This window comes from Anas acuta, chromosome 2 (genome assembly GCF_963932015.1).
Source record: "Anas acuta chromosome 2, bAnaAcu1.1, whole genome shotgun sequence".
Taxonomy (NCBI): domain Eukaryota; kingdom Metazoa; phylum Chordata; class Aves; order Anseriformes; family Anatidae; genus Anas; species Anas acuta.
Window position 1 is genome coordinate 32,675,049 of NC_088980.1, and position 18,663 is coordinate 32,693,711.

The window sequence follows — 18,663 nt, forward strand, 5'->3', positions numbered from 1 at the left end:
AGCAAAAATATCTGGGACATCAAACTGAGCTTCTTAAAGAATGACATGGAACTTAAAAATGAAATTAGAGCACTCTTATATGAAGGTATGATCCTTAGTTTACTTTTCCAGAAAATCATTGATTACAATGGCCAGTACCCTCTGATTTACTCTCCCCACATAAGCAATAATTTGCTGACCATTTCACAGAAACACAAGCATTAAAATTTTCATTCCTGTATGCTAAATGATCTTCTAAGAACAAACAAATTAAAGTGTTTCCAGCAGTGAAGCCCTGAAATGAAGATATATTGCATTGTCCTTTATTATTTGCTTACACAAGAGCTAATAAGAAAATAGGTAAATAGGTGGTATTTTTTTTTTCATTTTCTTTTCCTCAAATTAAGAACAGTATGTTCCACTGTAAATATTGACTTTTCAGTGCAAGACCAAACCCAGAAAAACTCCTTAGTTTCCAGATTTTCAAGAAAATATCAAGCATTTCTCTACAAAATAGACATCTGTAACATTTAGTCAAAATAAATAAATAAATAAATAAAAATCCTCATTGCAAACAGTAGAATTTTTGGTATGCAAGATGTCTAATATAACTTAATTAATTAGAAAATACTGAATATGGATCCGAAACTCTCATGCTACTGCCTGTCTAGAATAAAATACAGAAGTAGCTAGCAAGAAGCAGACTATAGTGTACAGTACCAAATCACTTTACACTTCAGCAAAGTGTACACCAAGCTGTTCAGTTTGTCTTTGATCTGATGAGAACCAAGAACCTTATTAGACGTGAAAACAGGAAATTAATAAAAATAACTAACCAGTAAATTCTATCAACAAGTAACATAAAAGATAAGTCTTTAAGTCTAGCTTTAGAAAAACAGGGAATTGTTTTTGTATTTCATAGCTCATAATCATATACATCTGAAAAAAAAAAAAAAATCTTGTTAATCTAATTGAACTCCACTTTTTGCCTGTTCTGGTGTGACCCCTTCATATCATCATATTCAATCAAAAGTTTGGGTCATTTTCATTTTTAGCTGCTCCCGCCCTTTGGAGACAGCAAGCTAAACTGTACTTTGTACTTGTTCAGTTTTATTTCATTTAGTGCAGAGTTAGGAATTGTGTAAGCCACCACTGCTGCCAAAATTGTCTGAATCTTTTTGCTGAAATTGCTGTCAACACTTCAAAGAGAACAAACTAGTTATGAGAAGCACACCCTGTTGAGGTTTGCAATTCACAGGGACAGTCAAAAGGTTTCAGATGAAAGGCTGAATTCACGTATTTTTAAAATATGAATTTTTAAACACACATTTTTTGTTTACACACACTTCATCTTTGAATGAAAAACTTAATTTTCTTTTGTCCCTAAATATACTAGAACACTTTCAGGCAGAGCCAAGGACAGAATTGAGTAATCCTGAATTCCAAATTAGTGTGCACGCAGCTTCATGAGTAAATTTTCAATATTTAAATTATTATTTATTTTATTATTAAATATGTTAATTATTTGAAGGCAAAATAATATGCTTTAAAATGCAACCAATTACCTGAAAGCACACAGGAGTAAATCACATAATTTACATGTAGCAGTACTGCATCATGTAGAAGTTGTTCTTTGGCTTGTAACTGAGGCCCATGAAAATAAGTGTTAAAATACTTTTATTACTGTCCTTAGGTAGCTACAACATTAACTATGAAGTTGTCATGTATAGAAAGAAAATGTTGTCTTCAACAGGTGGGTCATGATTTGCCTGCTTTAAAAACATAACGCAATCTTAGACATGCATATTACAGCAGGCATACTAATAATAGAGTTCCCAAACTACATGGTTGCTAATTGCTTCCAATTGGGATTGGAAGCAACTCAGGGAAACAGTTTACCATGATCATGACTTCCATGATGAAAGACAACTATTTCAATTACATGTATATATATGTGTGTGTGTTTGTGTGTATATTTCAAACCTGGCCTTATATATATACACACACATGTATATATGTATAAATATGTATATAAGTAATCACACATGAACCTCCTGGAACTCTTACAGGATGCTATTTAGAATGAACTGATCATAGTATTATTTTTCATGAGAATCTAGATGTACTTTCCACCTATAGGTATCTGCAAGTTTTAGTAATATGTTAGGGTTTATAAAGAATCCTGTAAAGGTACAGAATGACATTTTGTTGTTCATACATTGAGTAGCCTGTTGGCAATATATTCCCAATAACCAAGTTAGTTCATGCAATACTTACAATAATGAGCTCATAAAGGAATAGTCTCTTTTTTTTGTTAGCATGGCAGTCTTCCTTTAGCCTCTTCACAACATGTGCAACTCTGTCCGATTCTTTATTGCCATGTGCCTCATTAAAGTCATCCAAAGACATATGTGAATATCCTAGCACGTCAGACAAAGCTCTCCAGTCATAAACACTCTCTGACACTGTAGATAAAACTACTGAGTAGATATAAGTCAGTTTTTTAAATGGCAATACGATTTGTTCAACAAGACTCCTGGTTGTTAGCTCACTGTCAGTAGTGTCCATAGCTTGCTCTTTAGAAATCACTTTTATGTTTTTGCAATGTACCAGACCAACCTTTTTTCTGAGAACTCCTACATACCACTCCTTTATTTTAGTTTGTCCGATGGCTTTTACTTTATCTTCACCAAGAAGTGCTATTGTATCCCCTTTAAAATATTCTAACAAATAGTCAATCTTATTTTGACGTAACACAGTTTTCAAAGCCACTCCATAAGTATTAACATTTAAAATTTTGTCTTGAAACTTTGGGTATTTAACTGTTGGTATTAAAAATAAAGGTGCAGACTTGATTTCTTTGCGTTTTTGTAAATGTTTTGGCCTAGTGATAATTCCACTTAATTTTGGAGCTGGATCAGGGGTTGTAACATGGAACTGCATTACTTGGCTACTTCTTAAGACTTTAATCTGAACAAGAAAAACAAAGAAATGCATCTCCCTGCATCCTAGCATGGAAAACAGGAATTGGTGTCGGACCATTTCACCAGTTTTCAGTTCCTCCTCTTTAATATTTTTGCTTTGGTCTTCCATCTTTACCTCAAAATCTGGATCACAGGATACCAAAGAAATGTTTAGATCCTGGGGCTTTTCCAGCAGAAATGTATGTTTTCCCCACAGCTGAAACACAACAGGAGGCATATTTTTCCCCCCCTTTTTTATATCACAAATTGTAAGTTTCCCTGGAATGTAGTTATGACCAAACACTGCAAAAACTGCTGTAAAAGATGGATGAATATATTTGGGACCATAAATTCCAACTGAGACAGTTCTATGCACATAATCCCAGACATTAGTGGCTGGAGGCTGGAGCTTGTTTGCCTGGACTGCAATCACTGCGTACATCACATGACTTAGGTCCGTTAGTTTCACTTGTACGGTATCTTGATAAGTGTAGCAATTCCCCAGTTTCTTAAAAGGTCCTTCTTTATTGAAACTAAAAAAACACACGATATCACTCATAACCTGGCTGAGAGGATCATTCTTCACTTGAGCTGCAACTTTCACCTCCAGGAAAATAGCTTCTTTCGTGTTGAGGTTGCTCAGCGTGAGTTCTATCAGAGGACTTACAGTGCTAGACAACTCATTGTTAAATGACGAGGGAGGATTAAGAATAGCCCTTAAACCAACTTCTTGGAATTCTCCAGGTAATACATGACCCACAGGGATGTGAACATTGATATCAGAGTCAGGTAGATGAACTGAACCCCCTTCATGGTTCAGTTTACAAACTATATGAATGTCAGTAGCTTGCGTCTGTGCCCATCCAGGACTATGGCTCATAGCTTCTAAATCTAGGCAAGACCGAGTCAGCTGTCGGTGATTCAACCAAGCCATCTTGTAGGCTTCACGGTCATTTTGAAGACATGTAATGTCTGAAGGTATAGTTTTTTGAGGTATTGTCTTGCAAGGATTAAATCTTCGGTTATCAATAATATCCAAGAAGTCAGAAACACTCTTGGATCGTCCAGATCTTCTTGCTGAGGTCTTTCTTAGAAGACAGTCTATATCTAGCTCGTCACCTGAGGAAGCCAAAGAATCCCTATTGCTAGAAACTTTAGAGAACAAATAGGGTTTTTCTTTCAATACAGAAAGGTATTTATTATTTTCATTTCTATTGGAAGCAGCTATGTCATGTACAAAAGGGTTGGAGGCTGACAATTCATTCCAGAAAGGATTGGTCTTGGAAACAACATGGGCATGTTTTAAGAGGTCAGACCAGTCAATATCCAAATCCAATTTACTTTCATTGACATCTGTTTAAAAGAAAGAAACAGAAGTATTTCCTAAATCACAGAAACTTGACACATTTCATTCATTTCTAACCAATACTCTATTAAATTGATGACAGGAAACTAAATTTATCCCCCTAAAATGCACACAGATCAAGTTGTTATAGAAAAGATTTATATATTTCTTCTTCAGGCCTTTAAAGAGCATCAATATTGATTTCTAAGCAACATTAAAAATTTTGTTAATAATAAATAAAGTGTGCAACTGAATTACTGTTGAAGGATGTAAAGCATCATCTGCAAGGTGCTGATCATTACCAACTCCTAGAACTATTAATTGGCATCAAGTATACTAAGGTACCATAAGCTTTAAACCCTTACATTTCAGTAATCTTTGGCCTGTTACAAAATTTCATGTATTTATTTCCTTCTTTTTTATTTTTTCTTTTTTTTTTTTTTCTCTATGCAAAGATTAAACAACTACTGTTTCATTTTTTGAACACTGTAGACACTACAGATAAATGTGTTATTCAGGATTCCCTTTCATGGTACTGCACATGCATTTAATTGATAACAGCACTATTACAATTCATTTCAGTCTTAATGGAATTTGTTACACTATCTTTCCTTTTAAAAATTCATTAGTATAATTTATGAACTGCACAATTTGAAATTGAGAGAAATGTTTTTGTGGCTATTAGTTTTTGACATTGCACTTAAATAAGCAAATAAGGATACAAGTAATATTTAAATATGGCTTCTAATAAAAATACTCATCATTAACAACGTCTATTTGTTGTGAATATAAGATGTCTCAAGTCTATAGTAATAACAGTTCCCAGAAGCTGGTTTATAGGTTAAGACTCATACCTCCTGCAACAAACAGCGTTTGAAACCTTTTATGCTAAAGTTTTCTGTGACTAACAGTTTGCCATTATTATTCTATAGCATCCCTTCTTCCTACATCCTTACAAATAATTTTAAAGTGAGTGGGGAAAGACAGCACTGCTATTCATTCAGCATACTTACATCTTTCACTATTACACTACCCAAAATAGCTTCCACCTTCTCCAAAGTTATTAATTACTGCTCAAATGTAGGAATGACAGTGCACTCAACCAAAAAAAAATAAAAAAATTCTGAAGCATTTGTACTTCTCATTTCCAATTTTTCATGAACTGTGACAAAAAAGCCCAAACAGTGATTATTTTTTCTACAGTTCCAGAAAAATCCTGAGTGAGAAGAACCAAAATGGAATTTATCTGGAATGCTGTTGGTGGGATGAGTGAGCCTGGGGATAGCTCTTGACCTGGGCTTGGCCAGGAACACCAGACTGCTCAATGGCCAGCTGAAAAGTCTTTTAATTTCTGCCCAATGTCCAAAAGCTTTCCCTGCATTGTGTTGCTATTACAGTAGAATCTTTTATTAGAAAATAAATTAAATAATCCCCAAAATAACATTCTATAAATACATATGTATTAAAAAATAAAAATAAAATAAAAACACTCCAGCCTTCCCCTTTCTAAAGGGTATGTTTCCACAGAAAGTCTGAGCTGAAAACTCTGACAGAGCCCAAATCATTAGGCCGGATTCTTTTCTCATGCCAAGGTAACAGTACAGGTTACTGAGGTGCTATATGTTAGCAAGGAAGTAATTTCTACTCCCCAGATTGCACAGCAAGTGCCAGACTCACTCTTACATCTGCTACTGAACAAAAGCTAAGAGAAGTTCTATCTTGTGAAGGGGAACGTTCTCTTAACTTTTTGGCTAACAATGAGATTCAATGAGATTAAAGTCACCTTTGTTTTAACTCAGATTAACTCAGCTGACATTCAACACAATTTTCTACAGGCTAAAAGTCAAGTTTTTAACCAGTACTAACTCCAAAGTTATCTTGCCAGATTTCTGGTATTTTAAAGAAACCTTAAATGAAAGGAGCTTGGATAACAAACATACCCTAAATAAACCCTAAATAACAAACATATAAATAGAATTTATCCATGTAAGGTTAATGGTTCCAGCAATTCCTCCCAACCTGCCTGACCCACATTTATTATAACAGGGGACTTGTCTTATGCTGTCAAGTTTCTCCTAGGCGGCTTTTTGACAACTCCTTGCACTCTGATTCCAGGGACATCCATGATGGTCTGGGTAGTGCAAAACAAAAATAATACAAGCAAACAAAAAAGCCACCCTCTGTTTTGCAGGGGTTTACAGAATAGCGGTAACTCTTTACACTATCAGGAACTTTGCAGAAGTACAGACATTAGGTGGAAAGCCTTAGTAAAGAAAATAACAGAAGATACATACTGTAGGTGGCTGAAGGCGTCCGGTCATCCACATCAATCAAAGTCCCTTCTGACCTGCTCCGAGGAATCTCTGAGTTATGGAGGGAAGCTGCTCCACTACTGGAAGTGTTTTCCTCCTAGGAAACAGTTAAATGTATAAAATATTAGCAAATATGTAACTTGAAAAAGGAGAAACTGATGAATAGTTGAGCTTTGCTCCTGTGATGGGATAAATGAAAAAAAAAAAAATATCCTAAGTGAAGTTATGGTATAAGACTGAATTTATGAAGTCTGCCCAAGAACATCATAATCCCAAGTGAGTCTTACTACTTACAGCAAAAATACCAGATGCAACAGCCATAGTACAATGCAGTATCCCAGACCCTGGCAAAGTCCAGTATGTCACACAACTAAATGTCTTGCAGTTGGAACTAAGACAGTTATACAATATCTTCCATTCTGAATGTCTTGAATAAAAACTTAATATATCAATAAAATCACAGAATGTTAGGGTTTGGAAAGGACCTTGAAAGATCATCTAGTCCAATCCCTCTGACAGAGCAGGAACACCTAAATTAGGCCACGCAGATCATCGGGTCAAATAAACATCCAAAGTTTCTAGCCAACCTTATCTGAAAAAGGGAATTAGAAGGGGAAGATCTAGGTCCATTCCTTCCTCTGTCAATTGATATAAAATATTTCTGACCTCTTCTTCTTTATTATTCTTCCTATGCTCTTCCCTGAGTGAACATCAGTTCAGATTTTCCTGTTAGTCTGTACACGTTAGACTTAAAACACACTACCAAGGGGTGCATTCCAGCACAGCAACAACCTAATAGAGGATGCTCAGGTCTCTCCTCTTCTCTTCTGGTTACAAGAAGTTCTGTTTGATTTTGACATCATTTGCATATAGCCACATGAGAGCTGTAAACCAGGTGCTGTGGTTAAAACAAAAAAAAAGAGCCAAGAGCAAACCCCTCACAAAGGCAGGGCATTAGGGACATTCCTCTAAGGTGACAGGGAAATGAACATTTACAGGTACTACTGCTTATTGCTGTTTTCAGCTGCCCAGGAAGATGAATTGCAGGCCTTTGAAGGAGTGTTGGGTATCCTATGTGCCAAAGTTACTGCATCCTAACAGCAGAAGCTGGAGGAAATATAGTCTTCTAGACCTCTTTGTACAGGAGAGCTCATTAAATCTGTGTTATAAGCCAAGATCACTTAATGACTTTGCCAGAAAGCTCTGACTATCCTTATACGTAGTGTGGTAGTACGGGATGATTGCCAATAAATACATGAAGACATGGATTTAAAGCTTTTTTTTATTATTATTAAAAAAAAATAAAAATGGGGGGAAGTCACAAAGTCACAATTCTGTGGTGTATCCACAGGATAGAAAAGCTAGCTTTGTTCAGGAGTCTGAAGTATTGCAAACTGCCACTTCTTCAGCAGCAACTGCAGCCTAATTTAATTTTAATAATCAAGATCTGAGTAAACTAAAAAAAAAATAAAAATGTATTAGGCTTGATTTTTCTGTGGCAGCAAGAAAAAAGAATTTTCAGTTACAATTTTAGTAGGTGACTTATGGGAAAAAGGAAGCATGCATTATATCAAAGCATTACTGAATGAGAAACTGGAAGCTAGCTGACTGTCTCCATTGCATACAGGGTGATAGTTGAAGACATGATTTTTTTCTGCACTACAGATGTAAATTGGTACTTTTTATTCTTACCACAAGGGCTACATTCAGCAAATGGCAATCTGTTCAGATGTGGATTTGTACTCAGGCATGATGCAAGGCTGACATCAGGCTAAGGCTGAAAGTTACCCAGCAGTTTTGCTGTTGTAGGGTAGTAAGGACTTTCAGGTTCCCCTGTTGCCAGAAACCTCAGCCTCTGGCCTTAGAAGATCTGATTTCAGATGGTAGTGAAAGCTAGCATCCAAGACTAATAGTTTGCAGCTTCTGTTATTAATGCTGTACCAACGCCAAACTGGAACCGAAGATGCCTCCTTCATCCCAACCTACACTGTCATCCCAACATCTGACATCCCACACCTCTATAAAAATGTCACTGCTCCTTCCATCTGTGGTAAATAGCAGTATCTTTGATAATGTATATTCATTATTACAGAGAAATTGTTTTGCATTGCAGCTGCAACTCAAAGTTTGAAGAACTGAACATATATTAACATGCAAGATTTTCAGACTTCTACATCACAGATTAGGGTTATTTAATCACCAGTGTAAGGTAACCATAGTCTAAACTCCCAGTTAAGTGTACAAAAAGAAAGTCTACTTCTTACAGTATGAGTGTATGTGTTGCCAGCACTAATCCCTGACTGATTATTTATTGATCAACTGACATATTAATCTAAGAAAAATTCTTTAAATAGTTAATAAAAAGCACAAGTATTTCAGTAACTCTGAGACGTGGGAGGCAGTAAGTAAAGATGAGGAAAGAGCACACAACAGTGCAAGTAGCTGCAGAAAAGCTAAAATAGGAAACCCTAAGGGAAGGGGGAGGGAGAGAAAATGAAAAAGAAAAACAAATCTCTCACACAGTGGGAGTATATTGACAGAGACATGACAACAAAATTGCATATAGAAGTTTTATACAAGCTATGAATTTCAGCAAAAAGAATAAGCTATTTCCTAAAAGTTCCTTCTGGGAACTCCTTAAAACCTTTAGCACTAGCCTGGCACAAGGACAGAAGAGGGGGATACTGAAAAGGAAAACCACATTCAAAAATAACCACCACCACCCTCCTCCCCCTCAAGAAAGCATTCCTTGGTATTTGAGCATGATGAGGGAGACCCTTTGGTTTAGGCACATCTTCAGACCAGCCAGGAAGAGGAGGAGGGAAGGGGGACAACATAGATGTTTCTGTGCAAAAAGATGACCACGTTTTGTCAGAATGCCAAGGGATGTTGGAAATGCTGAGGACAAGCTGTACCCATGCTGTGGGGTACGGGGCAATGTGCCTCCTGAACACAGTTACACAATCTGACTGCAGGCTGGATCCTGTCTACTCCATGTTCCAGCCTTAGTTCTGGAAATGCTTAAATCCCCAATGCCTTTGTACAACACCTATACAATAAGAAAAATCTAATATTCCCCCTTTTTTCCATGGTTAAATTCTATGACAAATATAGCACCCTATCTGAAACTTTTGATGGGGCAGCCCTGTTAATTAGGAATTTACCTGGGCAAATACAGAAGAATGATTACCCACAAGAGAGGAGAGATTAATGCATGTGGGATAGAAAGCCATGCTGAGCGAGAGTGAAGGGGAAAGGTATGAAACCCTTTTGCTGTGGAAAATAGGGAATTATGTACAGGAAGAAAGGGAAGCTAAGCTTTTAATTTGCTGTAGCTACTAAATAAGAAAGATGTAACCTGACAAGTACTTAATCGTACAGAGAATTTTTTGACTGATATTATGTAAGCTCACAGCATGAAACAAGCAGGAAACAAAGAAGTGAACAGATTGGAAAGAGATCAGCTATGGAGGTGACCAGTGAGTGAACCTGAGTGACTGCTGAGAGACATGGCATTTTTCTGTATGAGGGCAAGAAATAGCTTGCTAGGTGCAATCTGCTGTTAAAGCTTGGAGTGCATTGCGTGACCCATAGGAGCAGGGAAAGCAGGACCCACAGTACTTCTGGCAAAAAGCTGCATCATGGTCACGGAGGAAGAAAAAAAACATATTAGGGGGAGAAGATAGTTGCAAGTAGAACAGTTAAATTTTCAGAAAAAAACAGGAGACAGATTTGCTGCAAACTGCATTATTGCAGCATGCAATGCCTCTGGAAATGTCTTCCAGGTCTTTTAAAACTTGAGTGCACTACCCCCCTTCTCCTCCTACTCCCAGAGTCTGTGCGAATGAAAACATGTCCTGCTGTGCTTTAAATAGTGCTAAGGAAGAAAACAAAAAAGCCTAAAAGCAAACACTTCCCCACTGCCTCTGTCCTCAAAACCAAACACATTCCTTTGTGTTTTTAAAGGATCAACATCCCAGAGCAAGACACTAGCGATATGCCTTTCATTCAACCTTAGCCCTGTTTGCCCCTCTTCAAGAGCAGGCTGTATTAACAGCAGAGCTCTGCCTTGGCAGTGTCACCCTGTGGACTTACACATAAACTGATACCCAGCCATGTGATTATTCACAATGATTCATGGCCTTTGTATCCAGAGGATGAAGCTTTGGCATTTGCAGAGACAGGACAAGCAACACAAGCAGGTGATAGAGATGTGCTTCATTCCTAAGGCTCACTCAGCTGTCATGTGGAAAGATGACTTGCTAGGTATACGGGTTGAGTTATTAAACATACAAGTTTCCTTCCGAAAAGGAAGCAAGGTTTATTCATCAAAAGATTAAATACAGTGTTCCTGACCTGACCAAATACTGAGTATACTGAATTATTTAAATTCCATTAGATGCAGGGAAGCAAAGGATTTATAAAGAGAAAGCAATTACAAAGAAGAGAGATGGTTTCAAAAGGGCCTACACATCATCAAGTCTAAAACTGCCTGTTCTCAGCAAATTAACATGTTCCTAACTAAACATCAGTTACAGTAATGGGACATTTTTATAACAGACCCTTGTTTTTCATGATCTGAAAGAGCTTTATGCAGCTCAGAGATTGGAGACAGGATGTTAGATACGAGTTTACCAATCTCTGGTAACAGAGCTCGACTGTGATACGATAGTGGCCAATGGTAGTACAGAACAGCATACAAAGCTTTCAGTTGAAGTGATAAAGTCTTTGACTCTGTTAACTTGCTGCATGTGAAACAGTTAAGGATTGCATCCATATCTCTTTTGAACTGAGACAGAAGTGGTTTTTAATGTTCCAGCTAAAGAGCTCTCAGTCCTGTGTTACCTATCCTACTGATACTTAACAGCAACATCTGTGCTTTAGTGCAATCCCCTTACTTGTCACTTTGTCTATAATGATAGTGAGGTGATTTTAATTGATATATGTACTAATTTATTACAGTTTTAAATAGTTGACTATTTGGTATCTACTTTTTCAAAGTTCTGGAAACGTATCACTTTGTGGGTACTGTAGATCTGCTCACCTTCCTTTCTGAACTCAGGGTTTAAGGTTTCTATAGACCAAAACATCTCTCTATAGAGATGCTTGTAAGTAGTGTAATAACTGTTTGTAATACTCTGACCTACCTTTTAAAGGGTAGGGCTAGTAGTCTTAGCTCAATATAAAAATGTGACCTGAAGTGGGTAATTCTCTCATTAGATTTCCACAACTTCACCAGTGGCTTTTTATAACCTCTGCTTAGCTCTGTGCTACCTACATGTAAGACTCATTGCTTTACAGCCAGTTTGGAGAATACTATGCAAACAGAAATGACTACACTCTCTGCACAAGAGAAGTACCCTTTCTTTCCTCCCACACATCTACACTTCTAAAATTGTTTGTAGTAAGCATAAGGGCTATGGTATTTATTTTTGATTATAAATGTCACATTTGGGAACACTGCTTTCCAGAAGCCTCAAAAAACACACATAATCCTTCATGTTGTGTTTTGGGTTCCAGCTGCTGCTTTGAAATATAGTAAGGTTTCTCTTCAACATTAGGGAAAAAAAAAAATAAATGTTGCCTTCCATCTGCATCACTAAGTAACTTTTTAAAGTACTGAAAATGGAAAATAAGGATGCCCTTTAAGTTCCAGCTTCATAAGTTGTAAGGTTTCTTCTTTTTGCTGAACAGAGCAACCAACTTGGCAAGCTTATTACCTTAATTGTTCTTTAAACTCATTTTCTTACTACTTCTTGAGAGCTTTTAAGACCAATAATAATTTTTAAAACCACAATGGATTCTCACTAACCATATACAAACATACATACTGTGGAAGCCTTGAGTCATACATACATGGGAAGCAAGGAAGTATTGGAGGTACTGTGAAAGCAGTCGTAGATACTTGACAATTTTTGACAAGGTTTGTAAGTACAAGATACCTCCAAAACGCTCATTATATTGAGTATTTTTCCCCTACTTTATTCTCTTTCTAATAAATAAGACCTTTCCTCCTATCCAAGCTGCAAGCAGAAATTACACTGGGTAGTTAACTGATCAACTCACCTGTCAGTGAAGATGAAACCTCAGGATTACCTCAGAAAACCTCACATTAGCTCTGTTTAAGCAGCACTCCTAACTTTCCTTCATAGTGTTTATTATGCTTTCAGTAAGAAAAGGCTCCTGCCTGTGCCCAGTAGTGGCAAAAGACAATTTGCAAAGGGACTGATACAAACTGATATAAACTGTGGTCTTTGAGGGCAGGAAGCAGCTGGGGAAAGGAGGAAAGAGGGGCAGCAATAACATTAACAGTAGTGAATGATTTACAATCTCATGGTTGACTTCAAGAGTAATAAAGAAGATTTCTTAAAAATAAATAAATAAATAAATAAAATAGAGAGAGAGAGAAGCTTTCTCTATCCCAAAGACTGAATTTTGGTAGCGTCTTGCTGTTTAACCCTCTTACAGTTTTACAGAGAAAACAGCACATCCACTAGTCACTCATAAAAAAAGTTAAGGATAACAATTCCCAGAAAATAAAACCTAGGTCAAGTTGTGAACTGGAATTCACTGAGTTACATGTTTCACAGAAGTAATTACTCTTTAACTTAAGGACTGAGCACAGGCAGGGGAAAAAATCCTTTTGACTTTCAACATTTAAATATATCCCATTTGGACCATCAATGTGATAAGGGCAACCCTACAAACATTATGGTTTCTTCATGGCATTAAGTCAAAGCACCAAGGAATCCACCTGCAGAGAAGGGTCACCATCTTACTCACTCACAATGCTTTTTAAGTTAATATTATAATTATAATTAACATTAACAATTGATGTTAAGCACCTGTATCAGCTGGGTAGGTTGCAAAGATTGTATGTGGTTTTTCTACTCCAACCTAAAATTGATACAACAAAGCAATGTGGCTGACACTGTGCCAGGACCCAATCTTGAACTTTCAGCTGTGAAACTTGATTGCCTGCTGTACCTGTCTGGGTACATGTTGATACTTTATTTTGGACAGCAAAAGGTTGTACAGGCAAAACAAGCAATGTGAACCTCAAAATAAATTCAGTTTCGTATCTAGGCATGTATGAAATACCTTTTCTCTGGTGTTCTGGTTTATGGAAATTGAGGTGAGTGCCTGCAGATGGGGCAGGGGAGGAAATCAAGTAATACACTTCTGGTTCTCCCAAGAAATATGAAGGGAGATTGATACATAGAGAATAGAAATGATGGAAGAAGCACAATGTGGAAACAAATGACTAAAACAGCTACCCATATCAAGAAAATGACTGTATTAAACATGGTAGAAGAACATAAATCCATTTGGCAAGGACCCTTCTGGCTGTCATTAGAGGCTAGCTTAAAAAGTTAATAACCATAAACATAATCATTCTTCAGCACAACCACAAATTATATTTTGCTTTACTTCTGACCACATAATAGAGACAAGAATATGTGATAGAACAAATAATATTCTTGACAGATTGTGATTATATATATATTAAGGAAAAAAAAAAAAAAAAAAAGCCTGTTTTTCACATATTGATCTTTGACTGAAGAACTTGATAGTCCTTGGCACTATAGAAACATACTGAAGCAAGCATTTAAGATGGAGTCTTAATCACTGTGATACTTTCCAAGGTATACTGCAGAAAGCTCACATTTTCTTTGTTGCTTTTTATGGCAATTATAGTTTCCAAAGCTTGGCTAGAACTTTCTCTGTCAGTAAGATGTCATTTCATTTAAAACATCTGTGCCTGTGTTGCTAGTAACTGGCTGAGCTGTCCATTATGTTACACCTGCCAATATTTTGAAGTTACTTTTGACATTGTTTGCTGAAATGTCAATTTTGAAGGGAAGAAGGGAGGGGAATTCATAAAAACATACTCTGTTCTCTAAAAAGCCAAACCCAGTACCTCCTATTATATTGCAGACTCTTGCTTTACATAAAAATTATACATGCACTTCACAAGAATTAAAAAAAAAAAAAAAAAAAAAAAAAGAAAAAGAAAGAAATAAAAACTTCTTAAGTAATCTTAGTTTTTAAATGTAAAGCAATTTATGTTTAAATGGGTATTTTCTCTACTAATAAAGGACATTTGAATCTAAATTGTACCCTTAACTACTTCTTATCAACAGTACTGTTAAAAACGTCATACTTCTACTGAAATAATATGATTAATATGCAATAATAGAACCAGATAGACTCTGAAGTGGTAATGATCCAGGAAAAAAAAAAAAGGCCGAGGAAGATAAATTGCCACATAATACACATAATATCAGATCCCATTTAATAATCTATCTCTGATCACAGCAGACTACATATTTCAGGTGAAGAATTAAGTGCTACATAAGAAAACAGAGGAAGGGCTGCTTCTAACATTGCTAGTAGTTTTATAATCTGGAATAGAAGCAATTCTATTATATGTAAAAATCACTCTACAGTATCTACATGGATATACAGGTCTACATGGATGTTACTCTAAGGAAACAGTTGAATTGAAGGAGATTTGAGACAACAAGCTCCCAATAAATTCCATGCTCTTACTTGTCAAAATTTAGTTCTTAAATCTTGTTGCTTTACAAGATCATTGGCTGAATTCTCTGCTCCTCTGTATTGAGAAGAGGGACTTTTCTTACTGCTTGTTAGAATAGCACATCCAATCTCATCTATGTTTATGCAGTGGTAACAAAGTCATACTTCAAAGAGAAAAAGTGAGAACAAACATTGTGTGAGATTGTTGTTCCAGTTCTCCTCTTCCTCCTGTCCCTATGTTCTATATCCACCTTCATTCTCTCCACTGTACGGCAGTGTCTTTCCCAGCAGTTCTCCCTTTTGTGATACATACCCTTAGCATGGATACAATACCTCAGTGTACAGGTAGGTTTCCCATCCAGGAAAAAGAACATAAACTATTTTTAGCTGCAGGTAAGGTTACCCACTGAAAACACGTAAAGAACAATGAAGTCCTCAGGAATGGCAGAAACCATTCCTGAGGTTCTCACAGACAGCTGGCTGACCTCTGAAACTATTCAAATAGAAAAAGTCCCCCATTCTCGCCCAGGCATTCCTATGTTGCCTTTGACCTCTTATTGACTCTATTCACCCTCAGAAACAACAACACAGCTCCAGCTGTCTCGTTCTAACAGCCCTACCATTCAGGCTGCTACAGGCACCCTACCTCCAATCTCCACTGGTTCTAGCTCTATGGGCTATTACCAAAAAAAAAGTTGTAGAAAATTGATCTGGGACTACTGGGATATTTACCCAGAGATATTTAAACATCATGCAAAGCTGCATTAGTTTCACAAATATTACTTTAATAGATAATTCTTATATACTGCCAAGTGTTGAGGCTTGTCAGATACTCTTCTTCCAGAAGGGGAGGCCAATTTCTGCCTGCTGGGAGAAATTGCCAATAACATTTCATACATTGGCTACAGCAGATCAGAAGGAATGCTTAGCCCAGGCTTCAGAGGCCCTACAGGCACCAGCACAGGCCATTTAGTGTGGGGTCACTGCCTTCATGGAGCTGAAGTTCCTTTAACTGGCCAGTTTCAGTCTGGTCAGTAACACTAGAGTAACATTTGCTTCACACAGAAAGAAAACAGGTATAAGGTTACAAGTGGAACAAACCTGTGGCCCAGATTTCAGTTTAATAGTTTTCTAGTATTTGACTTTCTTATTTGGGAAGCTAAAGGTATCTGCCATGTGTTAATTCGGAGGATTCAGCCTATGCAGCAACATCTTCCAAATGCCACCCCTAAAGAAATGTTTTTTTTTTTTTTTTTTTTTTTTAAATCATCTTTAAGCTTACTGTCCTTGCTCCACTTGTAGAAGGAAGACTTCACAGCCTTTCTGTGAAGTTGCTGCCTTTGATGATCAAACATTTCCCTACCCATCTCACCTCATTGTAGAAACTCTGGAGTTTTGCCCCCTTAACCTGCTCCTACTGCTCCAAATAATAAGAGTTCAAAATGTGTTATGTGGAATACTGTGGATTCATATATGTGAAATTACACTTTTTTAAATGAAATCTCATACTTTATACCTTTTCTATAGAAACAAACATACAGAACACATGTACAATGCAGCTGAAATACTTCATATCAAACAATTCACTTCTATCATTATACATGTATCCTTATCATTACTGTCAGGGGTTCCTTGATTAAAGCATACAAGTGTCAAAACATGCAGATATCACTTGAACATTTAATTTATCAACTTCAAACCAAACACACCTTGCTGTGTGATGGCAATTTACTTTGCTTAAGAAGTTTTTTTCCTTGGCTGTTGTTACAGGAGACTCCTGTCACATCTCTTTGCCACAGATGCAAGTAATCCTGATTGTGCAATTTATCACATGAGATTTTCAGTCTCCTTCTTATGGTAATCCTTCTGTGTTTCAAGTCATTGATGATGCAAAGCAGAAATTTGCAGAACATAGGATTCTCCAGCTGAGAGCAGTCTATTACAGAGAGCAAGAAGAGTAGAAGGTATGAAAATAAAACTCCAAGGAGATAGAGACTGCTTCCACAGCTTCATCTAAACTGTAATTACACAAGTATTTGCAGAGGTGCATTGCCCAAATGTTGCCTAGGCATTAGCTTGGTTTAGGTCAGCTACTAACATCTCAGCCTAGGGTTTTATTTGTATAGTAACTTAGTCTGAATAAGCAGAAATGTGCAAAATTTTGCTCAAAATCTGAATTAATTGTGGTATAAAAAAAAACTTTATATACTGTAGTGTTTTTCTACTAGCTGTTGTGTAGCCATCCACACCCACCAAAAAAAGAAGTATCAGTCAGTAGTTCATCAGTAACAACACAAGAAGACATTTGTTGAGTTAGCTGCAAGTTATGATTTGCAGAACAACAGCAGATTGTGCTCAGCTTCACACCATGACTATATGCCCAAACTGCCTTGACAAACGTAACTGAACAGTTTGTTCTGTTTCAAAGTTGTCTGATTACGTTATTTAGGTGAGATCATTAAATTCACCTCACACTACTGATTTTAGCAAGTTTTTACAAAGCTAGCTCAATGGCTGTCATCATCATTCAGTATGCTGAATCACTAATGTCCACACAAATACTTTTGTCTTAATATTTATTAGAGATTAATTTTTTTTTTTTTTTTAAAAAAAAAAAACAGCTTTAAGTGAGCTTTAAGTGTAATCCATACAGAGATTTGCCTGGAGGGAAAGCAAGTGAGCTTTTGCTCCGCTTTCTCCTTGTTAGGAGAGGGTCAATTTGCCACCCAAGAAAGGTGTAGGCAGTTCAGCCTCCCAGACTTATCTGTCCCAAGAGGAATGGGGCTTGAGACATAGATTTGAGGGCAACAGGCATAGAAGTTCAAAAGCTGGCAGCTGCCACTTTTATTTCAGAATGTCTAGATTTGATTTATTCAAGGATTTCAAAGCCAAAAGAACAAAACAAGTATCTTTACTTCTCCCTATGCAGAATCAAGGCCACAGACTTTCACCTAGCTATTATTGTGCCAAGCTAAATACATTTTTATTGAATTGAAATTATTAGACACATCCAATCTTGAGACCCTGAGCTGATGTTTACATTATTGTGGGATTCAAACTACGGTTTTGTTCTACTTTTTCATTTATATTTTGGCAGGCCTAACTGCAACAGCATCCCTCTGCTAAGCTTTGTACAAATACATAGCAAGCACATCCTGGTCACAAGGAGCTGATTGTTTAATACACAAGCCAAGAAAGGGCAAGGATAGGGATGGGGGAAATGGAGATAGACCAGTATACAGATGTAAAACTAAAACACAAATAGATTGATAGCCACATTCCTGTGTCTTCCACTCCTACCGTAAGAACTGCGTAAACAAGCACTAAGCCCCTTAAAAAATCTGTCTCCAAACAAGTTGTCCCAGACCACACAGGAAACCAGTGACAGAGCACAGGATGTTTGGGTGCCTTGGGAAAAAAAACTGCCACTATGATCAGGGCTTTAACAGTCACTGCATAAATACCACAAGAGTCCTTCTCTATCCCAAAGCATTCACACCCTGAGAACACAATTAACTTAAGA

The 18,663-nt window shown here is 36.9% G+C and overlaps 1 protein-coding gene across 1 annotated transcript in view; it reads right to left on the reverse strand.

Annotated features, from left to right (window-relative positions):
- Positions 1-18,663, reverse strand: part of MACC1 (MET transcriptional regulator MACC1) — a 31,505-nt gene that overhangs the window by 6,784 nt on the left and 6,058 nt on the right. Inside the window, exons 2-3 of the mRNA XM_068674149.1 lie at positions 6,582-6,696; positions 2,257-4,295 (exon numbers count right to left, since the gene is read on the reverse strand). Of these exons, the coding sequence (XP_068530250.1) occupies positions 2,257-4,295; positions 6,582-6,696 (2,154 nt within the window). The remainder of the gene's footprint in view (positions 1-2,256; positions 4,296-6,581; positions 6,697-18,663) is intronic.